This window comes from Paramisgurnus dabryanus, chromosome 6, assembly GCF_030506205.2.
Source record: "Paramisgurnus dabryanus chromosome 6, PD_genome_1.1, whole genome shotgun sequence".
NCBI classification, from domain to species: domain Eukaryota; kingdom Metazoa; phylum Chordata; class Actinopteri; order Cypriniformes; family Cobitidae; genus Paramisgurnus; species Paramisgurnus dabryanus.
The window spans coordinates 1,973,898-1,992,700 of record NC_133342.1 but is presented as its reverse complement, the minus strand read 5'-3'; the positions used below and the strand labels follow the sequence as shown (position 1 = coordinate 1,992,700).

Below are 18,803 nucleotides of genomic sequence, written 5' to 3'. Positions count from 1 at the left end.
TAAAGTTTTTATCAGTAGTGCAGTTACATAGTTATGATGATTATTAACTGTTATTGGGCCTTCATCTAGTAATATTTTGTATTGATAACATATATCTGTCCATTTTGCATGAGCTTCCGATATAGTGTTGTGTAATGGTCACTTGACATTCAGATTAAACAAATAAAATATGTTTTATTTAGATTTTTCATTTTAAAATTATTTATTTATTTCACAAATATTATCAAATTGTTTTTATCAGTTCACGAATCCCAGTTTGGGAAACCCTGTATTAACTAAAGCACAAGTAAAATATAATACATAAAACTTAATTTCAATACAGTTAATAAAAATAATAGTTCTTTCTGTAAGGTCTTTATACACCACTGATAATAAATTAAATTAAATAAAATGTTTTGTGCTTTATAGGGGGTCCCTCAATTCTTATAGGAAGCATGGGATCACCCCAGCCCCCCTTAATTCAAACACTATGTAGTTAAATATATTATATTGCATTTCTGTCGAGAGATCCTACTAAAAGTTACACAATCCAGCATTAATTGCTTGTCAGTACATTGAGCAGTACGTGTGTTCTTTTAAATTATATTATTTGCGTAATAAATACACTTTATAGAAGTATACTAAAGCGAAGGAATTTTCACAAGGGAAGGAACTGAAACATGAACTAGAAATTCTCTGTGTCCCATTAGCATTGTGCCCCGAACAAGGCATTTAACCTCAAGTTACTCCAGGGAAGGCTCAGTCCCTGGTTAAGTGAAATTTAAGTTGATTAAAAGTTCTGCTAAAATGCCAACAGCCTGTTCCCTCGCTCTCTGGTGAGTTTTTGAAGCCTTCACTTTAAAAAGCTCCTTTTTGTCCATATTTTGCTTTGTTGAATGAGGGATCCAGTTTTTTGGTAGTTCAGGTATTTTCCTGTAGTTCTGATGATCATCACTAGGTGGCAGCAGGTACTTTCATGTGCTTGTTAGTTAGAATCGTCATGACATTTAAATTTAAACTTGTTTTAAGGAGTATTGTGGTATTTTGTATAAATGACTTATCTATGAGCTTTATTATTTGAAAAAAATAATATGAATGTGCCCTCATAATCTTTAATCAAAAATGCTAATCTATATCCCTTCTCGAAACAACCTCTCTTGACTTCCAGTCATGAGGAATGGCGCAAGGACAGGGCCCAGAAAAAGATATCAGGGATTATCAATTAGAAACATGACCCAACTTACAACGATCCAAACAGTTCTTGTTGGATGAAATTATGTCTCGTTCTACCTTTTTTCTCATTTCAGAAGCCGCTTTACAAGGTCATGACAGGGAAAATAAGGTGAAGATATTTATATTGATATTTTATAGTACTATTATTAATATAATTTGTTTACTGCTTTTTTATTTATTTTAAACATCTTTAACTTTACACAGATCTATAAAACCAGGTATGTTTTGTTATGGCAATAATGCACACTAATAAAGATTATGCCTCAGCCACAATTTAAAGGTCCCATAGCATGAAAATGTGACTTTTTCCAAGGAGTCTTAATTGGGTCCCCAGTGCTTCTATCAACCTAGAAAATGTGAAAAAGATCAACCCAGTAACTTAGTTTTGGTAAACCATCCTCTGCAAGCATGTGAAAAAATAAGGGAACTTAATAATACCGCCCCTTAATCTGCACTATCCAACCACAGCACTGCCATTTAATGCAGAGAGAAAGAGAGAGAAAATAATTGGCACCAAACTGAATTTTAATTTCAACAAACCACCATCATTGTGATCAGTATTTATATTTCATCAGCTCATTTGCATATTAAAGGACACACCCAAAACGGCACATTTTTGCTCACACCTACAAAGTGGAAATTTTAACATGTTATAATCAATTATCTGTGGGGTATTTTGAGCTACAACTTCACATACGTACTTTGGGTACCCCAAAGATTAATTTGACATCTTAAAAAAGTCTTGTGACATGGCACCTTTAAGGTTTTAGTTTTTGGCCGGTTCACAAAAACTAAATAACTTCATCAGAGAGACAAGCATGTGTCAAAGTGTGTTTATCTGGGTGTATAGCTTAGCGTCTCACCAGGTACTGACTCTATCTCCAGAAATGGCTCGGCCACTGCAGTCTCTGTTGAAAAGTACAGAAAGTTGATGAAGGTTTACTAAACACAGACTTGTGTGGGACACTTTGCAAAATCCCAGCAAGAATTTTGTTATTTACATGTTCTTTAACTCTGTTGTGCTGTAGTTACATCCCTAAACACGTAATCTGATCAGTCATATATCTTTGTGTGTGTAACCTATGGGGCTGTGTGTAAACTGCTAGGTCATAGATGGTGTCCGTTTCACTGTGTGGGTGTTTGTGTTTGTAACCTTTTGGGTCACATTCTGTGTCTGGTTTTCTGTGTGGATGTTTGTGAAATCTAAAATCACCCATATTCTAGGGACGTCCCCCTCGGAAGAGCAGTCACCAGCCGCCACTGGTTACTAACCACTTTACAACACCACTAAGTAGCTAATATAAAAGTAGGAAAGTCAATGGGAAGATATGTTAAAACAAGGTTGTGGGTGTGTATGTCACCTGCTGGATTGTAGTCTATCTCTGTATTGCTATGGCAGTTGACGTCATCATCACAATTCTCCATGGTTGTTGTTGGAAGGAAGCTAGTTGTTAGAATATTCGATGAGACACTCGTCACTGGAGCTGCGGTGGTTTCCATAGTGGTTGTGATGGGGAAAGGTGTTGTGGGCTCTGGAGAGAGATATGACCGATAAGAAGGTATAAGAATAAATAAAGAGTTCAGGGGTTCAGAATAAATCTTGTATTTTTTTACTTTGAACTGATGTTTCCTAAAACTCTTTCATTGGTCGGTTTGGCTGTCACTCACCATAAAGGTCACACCCCAGAACCTCCAGTCTTAACCCCATGCCTTCAGTTGTGCCCCGTTCAGGATAGACACGCAGGAATCGCATGATCACTGGATCAAATGTACGCACTTCTGGGGTATCATGGTTCAAGTTACCCATAAACACCTACACAGCAGTGAAAATGGTGCAAATGAGAAATTTTAAAGGAATCTGCCCAGATTTTGGGAATTTAGCTTATTCACGGTATCCCCCAGAGTTAGATAAGTTCATTCATACCTTTCTCATCTCCGTGCGTGCTGTAACTCTGTCTGACGCAGCCCCTGCTAGCTTAGCTTAGCACAAAGTCTGGAAGTGAATGGCTCCAGCTAGCAAAACTGCTCCCAATAAGTGACAAAATAACGCGAACATTTTCCTATTTATGTGTTGTGACTTGTATAGTCACATCGTGTACAAATAACAAGGTGATATGAGACACAGCCATCTTTTAACAGTTTACATACTGGGAACTATATTCTCAGAAGACGAAGCACTGCTACATGGGCGGAGTGAACTCTCTGCTCCTCACCAGGGGCTTCTCGGGTGCTGCGAGCAAATCACTCCGCCCATGTAGCAGTGCTTCGTCTTCTGAGAATATAGTTCCCAGTATATACTGTTAAAAGATTGCTGTGTCTCATATCACCTTGTTATTTGTACATGGTGTGACTATAGAAATCACAACATATAAATAGGAAAATGTTCGCGTTATTTTGTCACTTATTGGGAGCAGTTTGCTAGCTGGAGCCATTCACTTCCAGACTTTGTGCTAAACTAAGCTAGCGGGGGCTGCGTCAGACAGAGTTACGGCACGCACGGAGATGAGAAAGGTATGTATGGACTTATCTAACTCTGGGGGACACGGTGAATAAGCTAAATTCCCAAAATCTGGACGTGTTCCTTTAAGTACATTTTATTTGCCTCTATGTTACAGCTATTGATTGATATTAATTCATGTGACCCAGTCTTTTTGCAATTTACTGGATAAACTCATCCTACATAAGGTAAAGACCGTTCTGTGAAAATATAACCTTGATATCTTTTATAGTAACTCAGTAAGGCCATGTCAAATTAAAATCAATGATTGAAATCAAACTTTCATGCTCCAAATCTTATCATTAGATTAGGAGACTTTAGCCTGGAAATACTGGGACCTTATGCAAATGTCTCCCGAATCTCTCTCACCTTCACTTTGTTGCTGTTCTCCTCCTGTATATAAGTCCAGTCAGTTCCATTAGTGCTATACATGACTCTGAAGCGTTTGATGAAAATATTCACGTCTCTGTATTTCCCTCCCTGCATGATGAGACCCGTTACCATCCGCTGGGCTCCCAGATCCAGCTCCAGTGATTGGTTCTTCCCAAGAACCTGCGGATGAGCAACCACCCATCCTGTACGCCCGGTCAGCAGCCGGGCCTGTTCGGGAAGCCAGCCCCTCTCTGCTGTCGGCCACACGGAGATTTGAGAGTCAGAAATCTGACCCGAAACCATCCCCAACATACTGGAGCATGGAGCATCTGAGAGAGAGTGAGAGAGAGAGAGAGAGAGAGTGAGAGAGAGAGAGAGAGAGAGAGAGAGAGAGAGAGAGAGAGAGAGAGAGAGACGTTTGTTATTTCCATCGTTTTGTGTTTTCCATCTCCCAAAACTAACACTAAAACTATTTGTAAGCTTTCCAACTAATAAGAATCACTTAAACATAAGAATGTCTTAATATTCAAACCTGAAGCCAAGTAAAACCAAACACACAGACACACAAGACTGGACACAAAAAAGGAATTACTCAGCACTGGAAATCCTAGAAAAGCAGCTGGGACTTGTACTGGTTAATATTATCACATGAAGACTTCTTGTACGTGCGCATGACGTGATACCTGATATTTTACAGCCATACACCTCAAAACGCATACAGATGCCCTGTTCCCAGGTCAAAGGTCGAATCCGTACGTAACGTGTGAGGGTGGGTTTGGGCAGCAGGGCTATTGCCTCATCCGTGGGATTTTGATTTCCCTGGAACACCTGAGAGAGAAATATTACAAAATAAGACTTTTTTCAATTTTAACTCTTTCTCCGCCATTGACGAGTTATCTCGTCAATTAAGAGAAAACATTTGCATGTTATTATCAGTTTTTATGATTATATGTAATACCGCGACTATCGACTTGATGGATTTTATAAAATAAAAAAAAAATATTTATTAATTTTACACTCCGTGTATGTTTTGATAATCGTTTTGAATCTGATCTCTAACAAAATGCCTTCACAAAAAAATGCAATTATTTCAACTTTTTGCCCATATTTAAGAGTTTAAGGGCCCTATCATAGACTCGGCGCAATGCAGCGCAATGCAGCGCAATGCGCGAAGCAAGTGTCTTTTGCTGGTTTCAACCCGGCGCAATGATCATTTTCATGTTAAGCGCCATGTTATTCAAATAGCAAATTAATTTGTGCCCAATTTTTCACCCATGGGCGCTCTGGCCTGAAAACGAGGTGTGTTCAGGTGCATTGTTGGTGCGTTGCTATTTTGATGCAACAAAAATAGACTACGCCACAATTGCCGCAATATTGCTTTTGTTATTTAAAGGCGCTCTAAGCGAATAATGTGCGACGTCACTTCCTGTTGATGTTTGAACTGTTTTCAAACAGACAGAGCGTAGCTAACTCCTCCCCCTCCCCCTCCCTTCCGTGCTTTCATGAACGCGCCCAACCCCCACCCCCAAATCCTTTTTGTCGTTTATTGGCTGGAATACTTTGTTTTGTTTTGTGATGCTAGGTTTGGCCATTTGTTGATATTGCCGTTTGTGAAGCCTGGGCTGTCTACAGAGATCGCGTTTTTTTACAGTTTGATCAGCGGACAGGCAGCAAGCAGATAGTGAGGAGATGTTTCCGGTATGTAACAAAAAATGTTTTATGGTCTAAAACGCTTCAATTCGCTTAGAGCACCTTTAATGAGCGCGTTCGTAATACGGGACGGGACGTTTGCTTATCACGCATGGATGCGCAGCAGAACCAAACTTTAAAGGATTAAAGAGTCTCTTGGACATAAATGAGGACCGATTATGAGACGTTAGAAGGCTTAAAGAGCGGCTTCACCTGTAGCAAGGTAAGTAATTCAAAGTTTTGCTTTAAACAAATGCAAATATTGCATCTATTTTAAAATGTTTTTTTAAATGCTACCCAATGGATTTATTGTATATGATGACTCTGTACCTGTGGATATGGCGAGATGAGAAACATTTTTAAGTAAAGCTTTAAAAAAACTGTCCAAGTGTTGAAATGGCTCTCCGCACGTTTGTAAATTCGTTATCTCCTGTTTGTTACAAATAAAGTATTTTTACAGTACAAACCTTTTCTTACAAACTTGTAAATAATTTTTTGATGATGTTGGATATCCATATATTTACAGCAATTAAAAGCCTGCTATTTTACTTTGTTTTTTTAAAGGTTTTAATCCAAAAAATATCAATTTCAATACAAATGAAAACACAATTATTTAACATTATTCTTAAACTAGAGGTCTTCTTCTTCCGCTTAGTTTTTCAGTTAACAAAGTCCGTCATCTAAATAGGGATTAGACATAGTGCAAGCGCAACTGGCTTTTAAAGGGGATGAGAAATAAGACTCTCATTGGTTTATTGCACATTACGCGCAAAACACACACATTACTCATTAGGAGAATAGGAACAACCCTTATCGGCCGTGTGTTCGGCGCACAAACCATTTTTCCCATCGTTAAATTACCAAAAGTAGATTCGGACACGCCCATTAAGACTTTAAACCATGCGCTTAGATCAGGGGTGTCAAACTCAATTTCATCCCGGGCCACATCAGCATTACGGTTAATCTCAAAGGGCCGGTTTTTTTTTAACGACTGTATGAATGTATCAACTCTTTTATTACTGTACATTGCATAATTTCTCTGCATTTGCTTACTATTGGTTTTGTTAATAACTCAATTAATACCTAGCTTTGAAAGTAGAAGCCCAGGCAAATAAAGAAAAAGTGTATAGAGTACAGCTATTCTACAGATTATTTTAAAAATAATTGTGGTGACAAAAACACATGTTGTATGTGAGTACAGTACACTCAAAATGTTCTGTTATCCTTCATTTTGCAGGTCAGAAAACGAGAGGCATTATAAGATACTAATAAAGAGTTTTACAAACTCCACCACAATATGAATTTTTTAGACACTCTCACTTGTCATTTCTTGCCCTCTTTACAAAAAAGCTGTGATTTTTTTACCTGGCTTTGAGTGTCTGATTGACTGACGTCTCATGAGTTCAGTGTTGTAGGCTACAGATGAATAGTTTCAATTGTTTATTAAAAGTAATCAGTTCAGATGAGTCATTAGTTCGCGTATTTAGCGGGAATAGACGCGTTGTAAACAGCTGGACATCGCGAAACATTTCTGTACACGAGACGGAAAACATTTTCTTGCTGGATCCGCGTGAGCGTGCGCGAGAGAGGGAGAGAAAGAACGAGCAGATACTGTCCGTTTCCATATGCGGAGGTCGCATAGGCAGCGTCATCAAGCCTGGTTTATTTGTTAACTGACCATTACATTCGCAAGTCATATGCATATTACAACTATTTACTATAAACAAAGAATAATATTTAACTTTATAACTGTTAATATTCTGAAACAAGACACTCTTGATGACGTATGCAGCCTGGAAATGCGACCTCTGGAGGCTGCAGCGTTCGCATGCAGACACGCCCACTCTAGTAGTGTGCGCGTGCTGGGCACTGCTCGTTCTTTCTCATGCAATCATCAACATTATCACTGTAATTACATTACAAAAAGACTTTGGCGGGACAAAAATTAGTTTTGATGGCTGCTAAAAAAATAAATGTAGGAAATAACCTGCAAAAAAAATTATAATAACAATAAAATAATCTTTAAACTCTCGCGGGCCACATAATTAACATAATTTGTAAACTCTCGCGGGCCAGATGAAATGAGGGGGCGGGCCGGATTTGGCCCGCGGGCCTTGAGTTTGACACCCCTGGCTTAGATGGTTAAAAAGGGCCCTATGAGTTTATATAGGATGAAATGTTTTTTTCCTGTTTGTTTGTTTGTTTGAGAGCAGAGGGTCTGTTCTTTCATTTTATATATTTGTATGTTTATATATTTTTAGAAGAAAATTTTCCTGGAAGGCATTTTGTGAAACTTTTTAAGAAAATGCTGGCGGCAACTTTTCAAAAAAAGGCTGGCAGGGAATAAGTTAAAGTACTTTCAAAACAGCAATACATAAAACATAAATATACACATACATAATGGCAGCAAGGCGAGTTATAGTCACGCATGCATTATAAAGCCATATACTCACACACAACCAGATTTAAGAACATTTTATACAATTTATGCGATAATAGTCTGGAAACATTACACAAATATGCAATACTCATGCTGTTACAAGGTACTATCTCACTTTATAACATTATACTATTCCTGCACAACTGTTGTAAATGTGTATATTGTGTATACTGTTTGTATTGTTATATTTAGACGTCTTGAAGAGCTGCTAACCCCTTGTTGTTTTGCACTACCATGTGCATACAATGACAATAATCATTTATTCATAGAAATAAAGACAAAAGCAATGGCAGAAAAATGTAATATAATATAATACCAGGAAAATGAAACCTGTAATATCTATAAAAACAATATTAAAATCAAATAAAAGACTCACCATCTGTTTGGTTTTATCTTTGATTATGATCCAGTCCTCTGCATTTGAGCTCACACTTATCTTGTACGTTTTGACAAAATAAGCTTTTTTAGTTTCTTTCGATATGGCACCTTGTGTTCCTATGGCCGTCACATACCGCAGGAACCCCAAATCCACCTGAGACGGAAAGAGGAGACAGAAGAGCTGTTATAGTGTGTACCCATCCATTCTTCACTACATAGTGAATACCACTAAACCCTATAAGGCATGAGAGAGTTAAAATGTGTATAAATTTACAAAAACATCACATTCTAACTGATCTTAAAATCAGATTTGAGAGTTGTTTTGGCTCAGGACAAGTTTTTGTGTTCAGACTACGAACAACTAAACTGAACAAATCAAACTTCTCCAGCACATTTCATAAAAACACGAACGCCAGATTGTCCGGTCACAGATCCAGAAATATTGACAAATCACGTTGGCTGGAACAATGCCTGCAGTAAATCTAATATGTAACTTATTCTCTCTGTCTCAAGTGTTTGAGACAAGTTAACTCGACTGACGCAACAGAAGTGTGCTTAAATAGACTATTGAGAGATTCTGGTGCAATCCAAGCATTTCTGGCACAAGGGTTCCCATCTCCTTTCCATGCCATCTCTCTCTCACTTCCTCTTTCTCTCCTTCACTGTACAAGAAAATATTATCAGGGTTAATGGCTTTTCAATATTGTGTCGAATCTTAAGCAGACGAGCTGCCAACTAAAGCCGGCCACTGTTAATAAGCTCAACAAGTGTTAATGACCTTTAACAAGGAAACAATGGCAGGCCGGAGCCAAGACAATTAAATGCAAGTATCGCATTGGCACATTTTAGTTAAAAACAGGATATTGGTGGGTGGGCGAGAAAAAGAGACGTTAGCAGGAAAAGGAAGAAGAATAAGGAAAGAGGAAGACGGCACTTTTAGCCGACCCCAATGTTGCTTTGCTGTTCAAAGACGATTCTCACGCTGGGGCCAAGACCAAACAGAATCAGAACCGCCCGAGGACAAGGATCACTTGTTCGGAGACAGAAACGTGAAGGATTTGGACAGGACAGACAGATGGTTTGTGAGAAGAGAGGCCATCCCTGACCAAGGCTGTGACATCATTTGCCAGCAAGCTTCAATGTGTCATCTTAACCGTGACAGTTCACACATCAGCTGTGCAACAGACCGTCAGCAATCCGTTGGTTTTACCATGGGTAGGAAAGTGGTTAAAGGGATAAACCGCCTAAAAATGTACATTCTGTCATTGTCCACCATCTTGTCACTCAAAACATGAATAAAAGGTCAAGGCAGCTGGTGAACAGTTGCAACAAAAAGTGACATAAAAATGATTTGTCAGAATCAAGCATTCAAAGGATGCAAAAAGCCAAAATGGGCCGAACTGATATGATCTACTGAACAACATCTTTTTGTTTTAAGCAAAGATGACAAAAGGAAGCAACTTATAATGCTTTTGGGTGAACTATAACTATAATGCTGGGGAATTTCCACCACTACAACTGATGAAGCCAACTGGATGAGATGCAAACATATCTTCAGTAACTGGAAAACAGGTTGAGATGTGCCAGAACAAACTCTGTACAAATGCCTCTATTTGTAAAATCCTGAGAATGAAAAATCAAAGTCTACTAATAGGACATTATGTCTTGTTTAAAACACATAAGTGCATTTCAGACACAGGTGGTGAATATATTTCGATAAATCCATAAACACACTAGCCAAAATTTATTTTAAATAGTTCCCCGCTTGTAATCTGCACTGGAAGGTTTTGTTCATCTGTAGAGGAATGACCTCTCTCTCTCTCTTTGTATGTCAGAATGAAATGTGTTTTCCAGATGTGTGTCTGTCTTAAGAAATGCAGGCGTAGTGTCAGCGTCAGCCCCGTCTACGGCTGCTACATAAATGTCCTCATTCATAGAGGAAACCCTTCCTGCATTCACTGCCGTGAGAATGACAACATGTCAATCAAATCCATTGTGAGAACAAAGACCCACGCAAGCCGTTTCCTCTAGTGTACCCTGTATATTTGTCTGTGTGTGTCCAGAAAAATAAAGTGCTATTGCAGATTGCCAAAACTTTGCTTTGATATCCAATCTGAACATGTCTATAATAGCTGTTTATTCAACAGCCCTTAGTTAACAAAATCACAGTGATACCATCTAAAGAGCAAAAATGTGATTCTCTCTCTCTCTTGCACTCTGTAAGAGCCTAAACTGAAAATGAGGATTACCAAAACACTTTACAATAAAGTTGTATTTGTCAACATTTGTTAAAGGACAAGTTCGGTATTTTACACTTAAAGCCCTGTTTTCAGATTGTTTATGGTGAAATAGAACGGTTTTGACTGAAATTTCGACATATGTGGCTGCCCTGAGATTTTTTGCGTGTTTGTGTTTCCCCTGACACCTCTACAATGGGTTTAATGGTGCACTGGAACAATCCTTTCTAAAATGCATTAAACTTTCGTTTACAAAGACGTGAAACTCACCGAGTGGTCAGGGGTGTTCACTGATATGCTCACACAAAAATCGCTGCAAAAGATGCTTTCCAACAGCTGTTTTAGCATTCGTTGTTAACTTGTGGACCTATTTTTCCAAACGCCTCACACCTGTATATTCTTCCGCTTAGAGCTTGAATAATAGACACTCCAGCCAAGGTGGTGGCGCTAATCCGCCATTGCCAATTGCAAGAATAGAAACAAAGTTCCCGGCGCGGAGTAATACCGTACCTCACAGCACATCTAATACAAGTCAATGGAGTTGGTAAAAACTACGATAAAACAGCTGTTGGATTGCGTCTTTTGGAGCGATTTTTGTGTGAGCATATCAGTGAACACCCCTGACCACTCGGTGAGTTTCACGTCTTTGTAAATGAAAGTTTAATGCATTTTAGGAAGGATTGTTCCAGTGCACCATTAAACCCATTGAGGTGAAACACAAACCCCCCAAAATTCTCGGGGCAGCCGCATATGTCAAAATTTCAGTCAAAACCGTTCTATTTCATCATAAACAATCTGAAAACAGGGCTTTAAGTCTAAAATACCGAACTTGTCCTTTAATGAATTAGCTATGGACAATACTCCTACAGCATTGATTAATTTTCGTTCAAGAGGCAGCCGGTGACTTTTTCGAGGGCATCACAACATGTATTTAGTCCGTCATGTGTGTGGCTCATCATGTCAAAATATGTGTTTGGCGCATCATGGAAACTTATGTGCATCATGTCAAAATACGTGCCTGCTGCAGATGCTTCGAAGGGGTTTATGATAAAAGGGATGCTCACGTTCATAAAATACTCGCAAGACATTAACTTAACACTAAACACTGTTTACGCATGAGATTAAGTGAGAATCGGGCAAACGTGAATGTTTTTTTTATCATAAACCCCTTCGAAGCGTCTGCAGCAGGCACTTATTTTGACATGAAATGTGATGTGCATAAGTTTAGATGATGCACCGAACATATATTTTGACATGACAAGCCACACACATGACGGACTAAATACATGTAGTGACAAGCTCTGCATCGTGCACCCTTGAAATAGAAGTCATCAGCCGCCACTGGTAACATTTTTGAAAAGGTCACAAAGAAAGTGAAACATAATAAATGTACTACTTTTATGGTTTCTATAATGGGAGCTAATAATATTTTCTTTCCAGTAACACTGTCTACTACTAAGATTTTAATGAAAATACTTATTTGTGGGGATATTATGAAGTGGTCCCTCGCTATTAAAATAGTGCAACCTGAATATTGCTAAAAAAGATGTTCTCATTAATATAATGTGTGTGTGCATGCATGTATATGTTTTTATTACATTTGGCTGAAATCATTGGACCTTAAATGCCAAACACAAGATCAAGTACACACTTACATTTACTGTCAAGCATAACTTTTACCCTTTTTAAATACTGAGTAAATAAAGAACATTGAGTCTATTATGCATGTAAGATCATGCCTTCACTATTAAAATAAAACCGTGCTTCCTTGTAAAATCCTAAACTGTGTGTCTGCTTTCTGCCTACATTGTTGAGATCGAATGTTCCCACAAGGATAGTAAACCTGAAATCACATTTGTGGGGAGCAGGCGATGATCCACGTGAGGTCAATAAACAGAGTAACAATTTAATTAAAATCTTAGTACTGGGTAGTGTAATGGGATAGAAATGATCATTAGCTCGGTATAGAAACAATAGAAGTGAATGGAAAGTCCTCATGATGGAGAAAAACACATGTCCGTGTACCTGTATCCATTCCCTAGCCGAGTCCTCTGATGGCGTCCATCCGTTGTCAGGGTATTGAAGTCTGGAGCGCAGCGGAGACCAGCTGGGATTATACTGTGAGGATGCAGTGATTCTGTCATCTGTGATCTCACCACTTGCCATCCCTAAAGGAGACATACATTCACCTACACACAAACAAGAGACATGTATTGAGTATTTAGAGAAACATAAACAGCAAACTGTCAACATAAAATCAAAAATATGAAAAATTGATAGTTTCGATTGGATAAGCCACTTTTATATGAGGTTATGTGTGCATGCGTGTGTGTGAGTCAGATTTCCTCTGTCTCTCAACAGGAAGTTAAGAGTCTTTTATGTCTGCCCACAATTGACCCATAAAGTGACCGACTGTCCCATGTGACAGTGAAATAAAGATGAATTATAAGCTGACAACCTCACTTCACTTTATTACACAGCTGAACAGAGTTTTGTGTAGTCAGGCTAAACTTGGTTCGGGTCTCAAAGGATTTTTGGTTTTCATTCGGTACCATCAAACGCATTATTGCCACATTATTGCTAACAGTCTCAGTTAGCGTCTCTCGGAAAACTTGATAGATGAGTTTAATAAAAGCCCTGGACAAGCCGAGCTGAGACGGCAGAAACGTCTGCAGAGTTTACACCCGTTGTCATCTTTGCCGTTGGATTTATTAAACGTATTGTTGCTTCAAAAACGAAACATTCTCTTGATACTTTACGATAAAAGCGTTTGATGTATTGTGTAGACATACTGTCCCAATCATCAACGCATTAACATGGCCACCCACATTTACACATCAATGGCTGTCCTATATTGGAACCAACAACAAATCTGCAATGCATAAGCCTTGTTATTTTAAATGCAAAGATTGGATAGCCAGTTATAAAAGAAGTCATTTACAAAGGTACAATGGAGCATAATAGAGAGAGGTTGCCAATGTAATGTTACAAAGTAATTTATGACTGATCTAAGTGCCAGAAACCCTGACAAGCATAATATGCAGACTTAAAGGGCACATATTACGCAAAATCCATTTTACAAGGTGTTTGGACATAAATGTGTGTTGGCCGTGTGTGAACACAATGGGTCTCATTCACTAAGCATGCGTATGCACAAATTTGTGCATGAGATGTGCATACGGATGTTTTTACGAACAAATCATGATTCCAAAAAAACTTTCGTATTAAAGGAATATTCAATTTTCTTAAAAGAAAAATCCAGATAATTTACTCACCACCATGTCATCCAAAATGTTGATGTCTTTCTTTGTTCAGAACTTCAGTCGAGAAGAAATTATGTTTTTTGAGGAAAACATTGCAGGATTTTTCTCATTTTAATGGACTTTAATAGAGCCCAACATTTAATACTTAACTCAATACTTAACAGTTTTTTTCAACGGAGTTTCAAAGGACTCTAAACGATCCCAAACGAGGCATAAGGGTCTTATCTAGCGAAACGATTGTTATTTTTGACAAGAAAAATAAAAAATATGCTCTTTTAAACCACAACTTTTCGTCTAGGTCCGGTCCAGCGCGACCTAACGTAAATGCGTAGTGACGTAGGGAGGTCACCTGTTACATATATAAAACGCACATTTGCGGACCATTGTAAACAATAAACTGACACAAAGACATTAATTAGTATCAGTTTACATACAACAACGTAGGAACGGTCCTCTTTCAACACACTTGTAAACACTGGGGCGGAGTTTTGCATTCGTCCTCTGTGACCTCTTGACGTCATGACGTATTACGTGGGGTCACGCTGGCGCATCACGACCGGATCTAGGCGAAAAGTTGTGGTTTAAAAGAGCATATTTTTTATTTTTCTTGTCAAAAATGACAATCGTTTTGCTAGATAAGACCCTTATGCCTCATTTGGGATCGTATAGAGTCCTTTGAAACTCCTAAAAAAACTGTTAAGTGTTGAGTTAAGTGTTAAATGTTGGGCTCTATTAAAGTCCATTAAAATCCTGCAATGTTTTCCTCAAAAAACATAATTTCTTCTTGACTGAACAAAGAAAGACATCAACATTTTGGATGACATGGTGGTGAGTAAATTATCTGGATTTTTCTTTTAAGAAAATTGACTATTCCTTTAAAATGTCTTCTAAATGTACGCAAAAATAAAATCCCCTGTACACAATAATCACGTACACTATAATCAAATACTAGGCTATAATTATAATGTTTATAATAATGTTGATATATAAAATGTACATGACTATTTTATATTATAATATTTTCTGTATTATATATTATTATACATGATTTACATTATTATTATATACATAATATTATAAATTATTATAGCCTACTTATTTTTCTAAACATATAATGAAGATGCAGGCAAAGACAAATCTTCACGCTTTCCTTCCTCACTTTTTTAATCTCTATATGAAAGCGTCTGCTTAATGCCTAATGTTAACATCATGTAAATGTAATGAGAAGTCCAAACGTCAATCACTTGATCTCATGTCTGTTTTATTTTAGATACAGATGCGCGTCTCTGTCATATTAATTAAATCTCATATTTGTTAATGCATCCAATACTCCTTTAACGATACTCCGGTCGGTGGACAGCACTGACTTGAATAAATAAGATCATGGATTTCTTTTCGAGCTCATTTGCTTTATGACAAACTGCTTTTCTGTGGACCAGCACTGCGCTGCGGAAAGCCCTTATATGGAGCTGGTTTGGGTGTGTTTTATGCAAATTCCCAACCTCGTGCACGTGACCGCTCATGTAGAACACTCCAAATTCAGGAAAGAACAAATATAAGAACAAATTCATGTACGTACGCACGTGAATTAGGCGGAAAGTTTTTGTGAGAAGTTCAAGTGTGCGTATAAAAACGAGACCCAATAACCCTACAATGAAAAAATCCACCCACTCTTTCGTTTTATCCCCATTAAACCAAAGCAGTCTTATTAGACATGCAGTTTTGATTCTCTTGTTAATGTGACATCACACTGATGAAGCCCCGCCCATGGCCACTAACGGACTGGTTAATTTTACCCAAAAGATTTTCTAAATGTGTTTTTAGCACATTGTAGACAGGAATCACATCTACTTTGAACCCAAAGGACTCATTGTATGTTTGTAAGGAAGTGAAAAGTTGTGGCTCATTTGCATTTAAAGGTACACACATGAAAAGAGCATTTGCTCCTCCCACCCAAATGGTGGCATTCTGAATGCTATAACAAATGATATGTGGGGTATTTTGAGCTAAAACTTCACAAACACATTCTGGGCACAACTGAAACGTATATTACATCTTATAAAAGGATGCATAATTGTATAAAATGGGCCTTAATGTAGGACAGGTAAAAAAAACGTAGGATATGAGATATTAATCTAACCATCGTGCTGCTGGGATGGCTCCGGGGTGCTTCGGATGCTGTAGTAGGCTGAAAATCCTTCCTTGGCGATGGCGTTATCTGTGTGGATACTGAGAGAGAGAACGCCCGTGTAGGAGATAATATGGCCCGGGTGCCTAGAGCCACAGTACCGACCAATATGAGGACCGACTGAGGGAGAGACAAAGATATACAAATGTGTTCAAAATACAAGATATATTCAACTAAGTAGCACAATTCTCTAAACAAGCAGAAGAAGCAGAGTAATAGTTTTTGAAAATAATAAATAATAATAAACTTTATAAAAAATGTGTGTGCCTTGCTATTGAGACTTTTCTACAGATCTTCCTGTTGTGTGGATTTAGTTATTGCCCTTATCACCCTTTATATCATTACCTGTTGGATATCCGTCCCAAATCTCCAGATAGTCAAATCTGCAGACAGCCCCAGCAGGTGCAGTTGTGTCCGGTTCCATACTGAAGCTCTGGAAGTCCAGGACGATCTCTGCCATCTTGGGTGCGAAGACGATGAAGGTGCACTCGAGATTGTTCGGGTACTTCTCGGGGTAACCAGGGGTTTGGATTACTCCATGTGGTGCCGTGAAATTTCTGGAACATTCAGTACCTGCTCAAAAAGTACAATTATGGTATGATGGTATTTAGTGTGATTATGTCAAGAGTAAGTGACTGTGTGTGTTTACCGGTACCTGTACGGTGTATCTCGTAGCGAATGCTGAATCCAGCACCTGCGCTTTCATAGTCAGAGGTGAATTTAATGAGCAGAGCGTTTCCACTAGAGATGATTGGAGATGGAGCGATTTTGCCGCAGAACCTCCCAGGAGAGAAAGCCTGCTCATCTGCACCATCAAACACCTGTACAAAATCATACCTACACACACACACACACACACACATACAGTGTTAAAGTCAGAATTGCATGTTTGGTTCAAAGACTGTTTATGGTACTTAAGTTTATGCAGTGGCGGCCGGTGACTTCTTTTTTCGAGGGCGAACGATGCGAAGTTTGTCACAACATGTATGTAACCCGTCATGTGTGTGGTTCGTAATTTCAAAATATGTGTTCTGCGCGCCGAGTGATCCTATCCTAGCAGCGCCTGCTGCAGACGGGTCTAAAGGGTTTATGATAAAAGAGACGCTCGCGTTTGGTTGATCCTCGCATAATCTTATGCGTAATCAGAGTTTATTTTTAAGTTAGTGTCTTGCGTGTATTTTGTGAACGTGAGCGTCTCTTTCATCATAAACAGTTTTGACGCGTGTGTAGCAGGCACTTATTTTGACAAAGCACATGATGCACATGGTTCACATGACTCAACAAACACATATTTTGAAAACACAAGCAACACACATGACACTCCGATTTTGAAATTTTTAATATTTTGAATTTGCACCACTCAATGAGCAGTCACGAGCCGCCACTGGGTTTATGGGTTTAATAACTATAAATAAAATCCTATAGACAATTATTTTATAGTTTTTTATGAATAATGTTAATGTACATCTTATGGTATTATTGCAAATGTTTTATTTACAGTATATATGTATAGTTAACATCACATTCAAAATAAAGGTTTATTTTTGCATAATATATGTGTGTGCACTGTGTGTAATTATTTTGTATGTAATAAATACACACACACATGCATTTATGTATTTAAGAAACATTTATATATAAATCGAAAAGTTTTTTTTTAAATACATACATTTCGATTTTGATATTTTTTTATATTATATATAAAAAAATTATACATAAATAAATGTTTTCTCAAATTTATACATGTATATATACATAATTATTACATACAATACACACAAATATATTAAGCAAACACAAACTTTTATTTTGTATGCGATTAATCACAATTAATCTTTTGACAGCCCTAATAATTTTAGATTTGTTTTAATGTAAGCCTTCATAACTAAAACATATACAGCTAAATTACACAATAAAACACAATAAAAACATAATAATAACATAATAACAAACACGTTTTATCAAAAAATGTTTTATAAGTTATCTCGTTTTGGAACCAAACTCTTCATAGTTCATATATATATTTATATTTATATTAGAGTTGGGCATAGATTAATCTAGATTAATCTCATACAAAATAAAAGTAATTTTTTGCATAACAAATGAGTTTGAGCTGTGTGTAACTATTATGTATATATAAATACACATACATTTATGTATGTATTTAAGAAACATTTACATGTGTATATATACTTATTTATATTTTTATTTATTATATATTATATATAAATAAAAAACTATATATAAATAAAACATTTCTTAAATATATATATATATATATATATATATATAAATAAAACATTTCTTAATATATATATATATATATATATATATATATATATATATATATATATATATATATATATATATATATATATATATATGTATATATATGTATATATATGTATATATATGTATATATATATGTATATATATATATGTATATATATATATGTATATATATATATATGTATATGTATATACATGTATATATATGTATGTATATATATATATATATATATATACA

The 18,803-nt window shown here is 37.1% G+C and overlaps 1 protein-coding gene across 1 annotated transcript in view; it reads right to left on the bottom strand.

The window, feature by feature from the left end:
- Positions 1–18,803, bottom strand: part of LOC135748018 (neuropilin-1a-like) — a 36,667-nt gene that overhangs the window by 6,158 nt on the left and 11,706 nt on the right. The window contains exons 3-12 of the mRNA XM_065266094.2: positions 16,932–17,113; positions 16,622–16,849; positions 16,229–16,396; positions 12,851–13,014; positions 8,587–8,742; positions 4,765–4,909; positions 4,079–4,410; positions 2,881–3,025; positions 2,574–2,744; positions 2,076–2,120 (exon numbers count right to left, since the gene is read on the bottom strand). Of these exons, the coding sequence (XP_065122166.1) occupies positions 2,076–2,120; positions 2,574–2,744; positions 2,881–3,025; positions 4,079–4,410; positions 4,765–4,909; positions 8,587–8,742; positions 12,851–13,014; positions 16,229–16,396; positions 16,622–16,849; positions 16,932–17,113 (1,736 nt within the window). The remainder of the gene's footprint in view (positions 1–2,075; positions 2,121–2,573; positions 2,745–2,880; positions 3,026–4,078; positions 4,411–4,764; positions 4,910–8,586; positions 8,743–12,850; positions 13,015–16,228; positions 16,397–16,621; positions 16,850–16,931; positions 17,114–18,803) is intronic.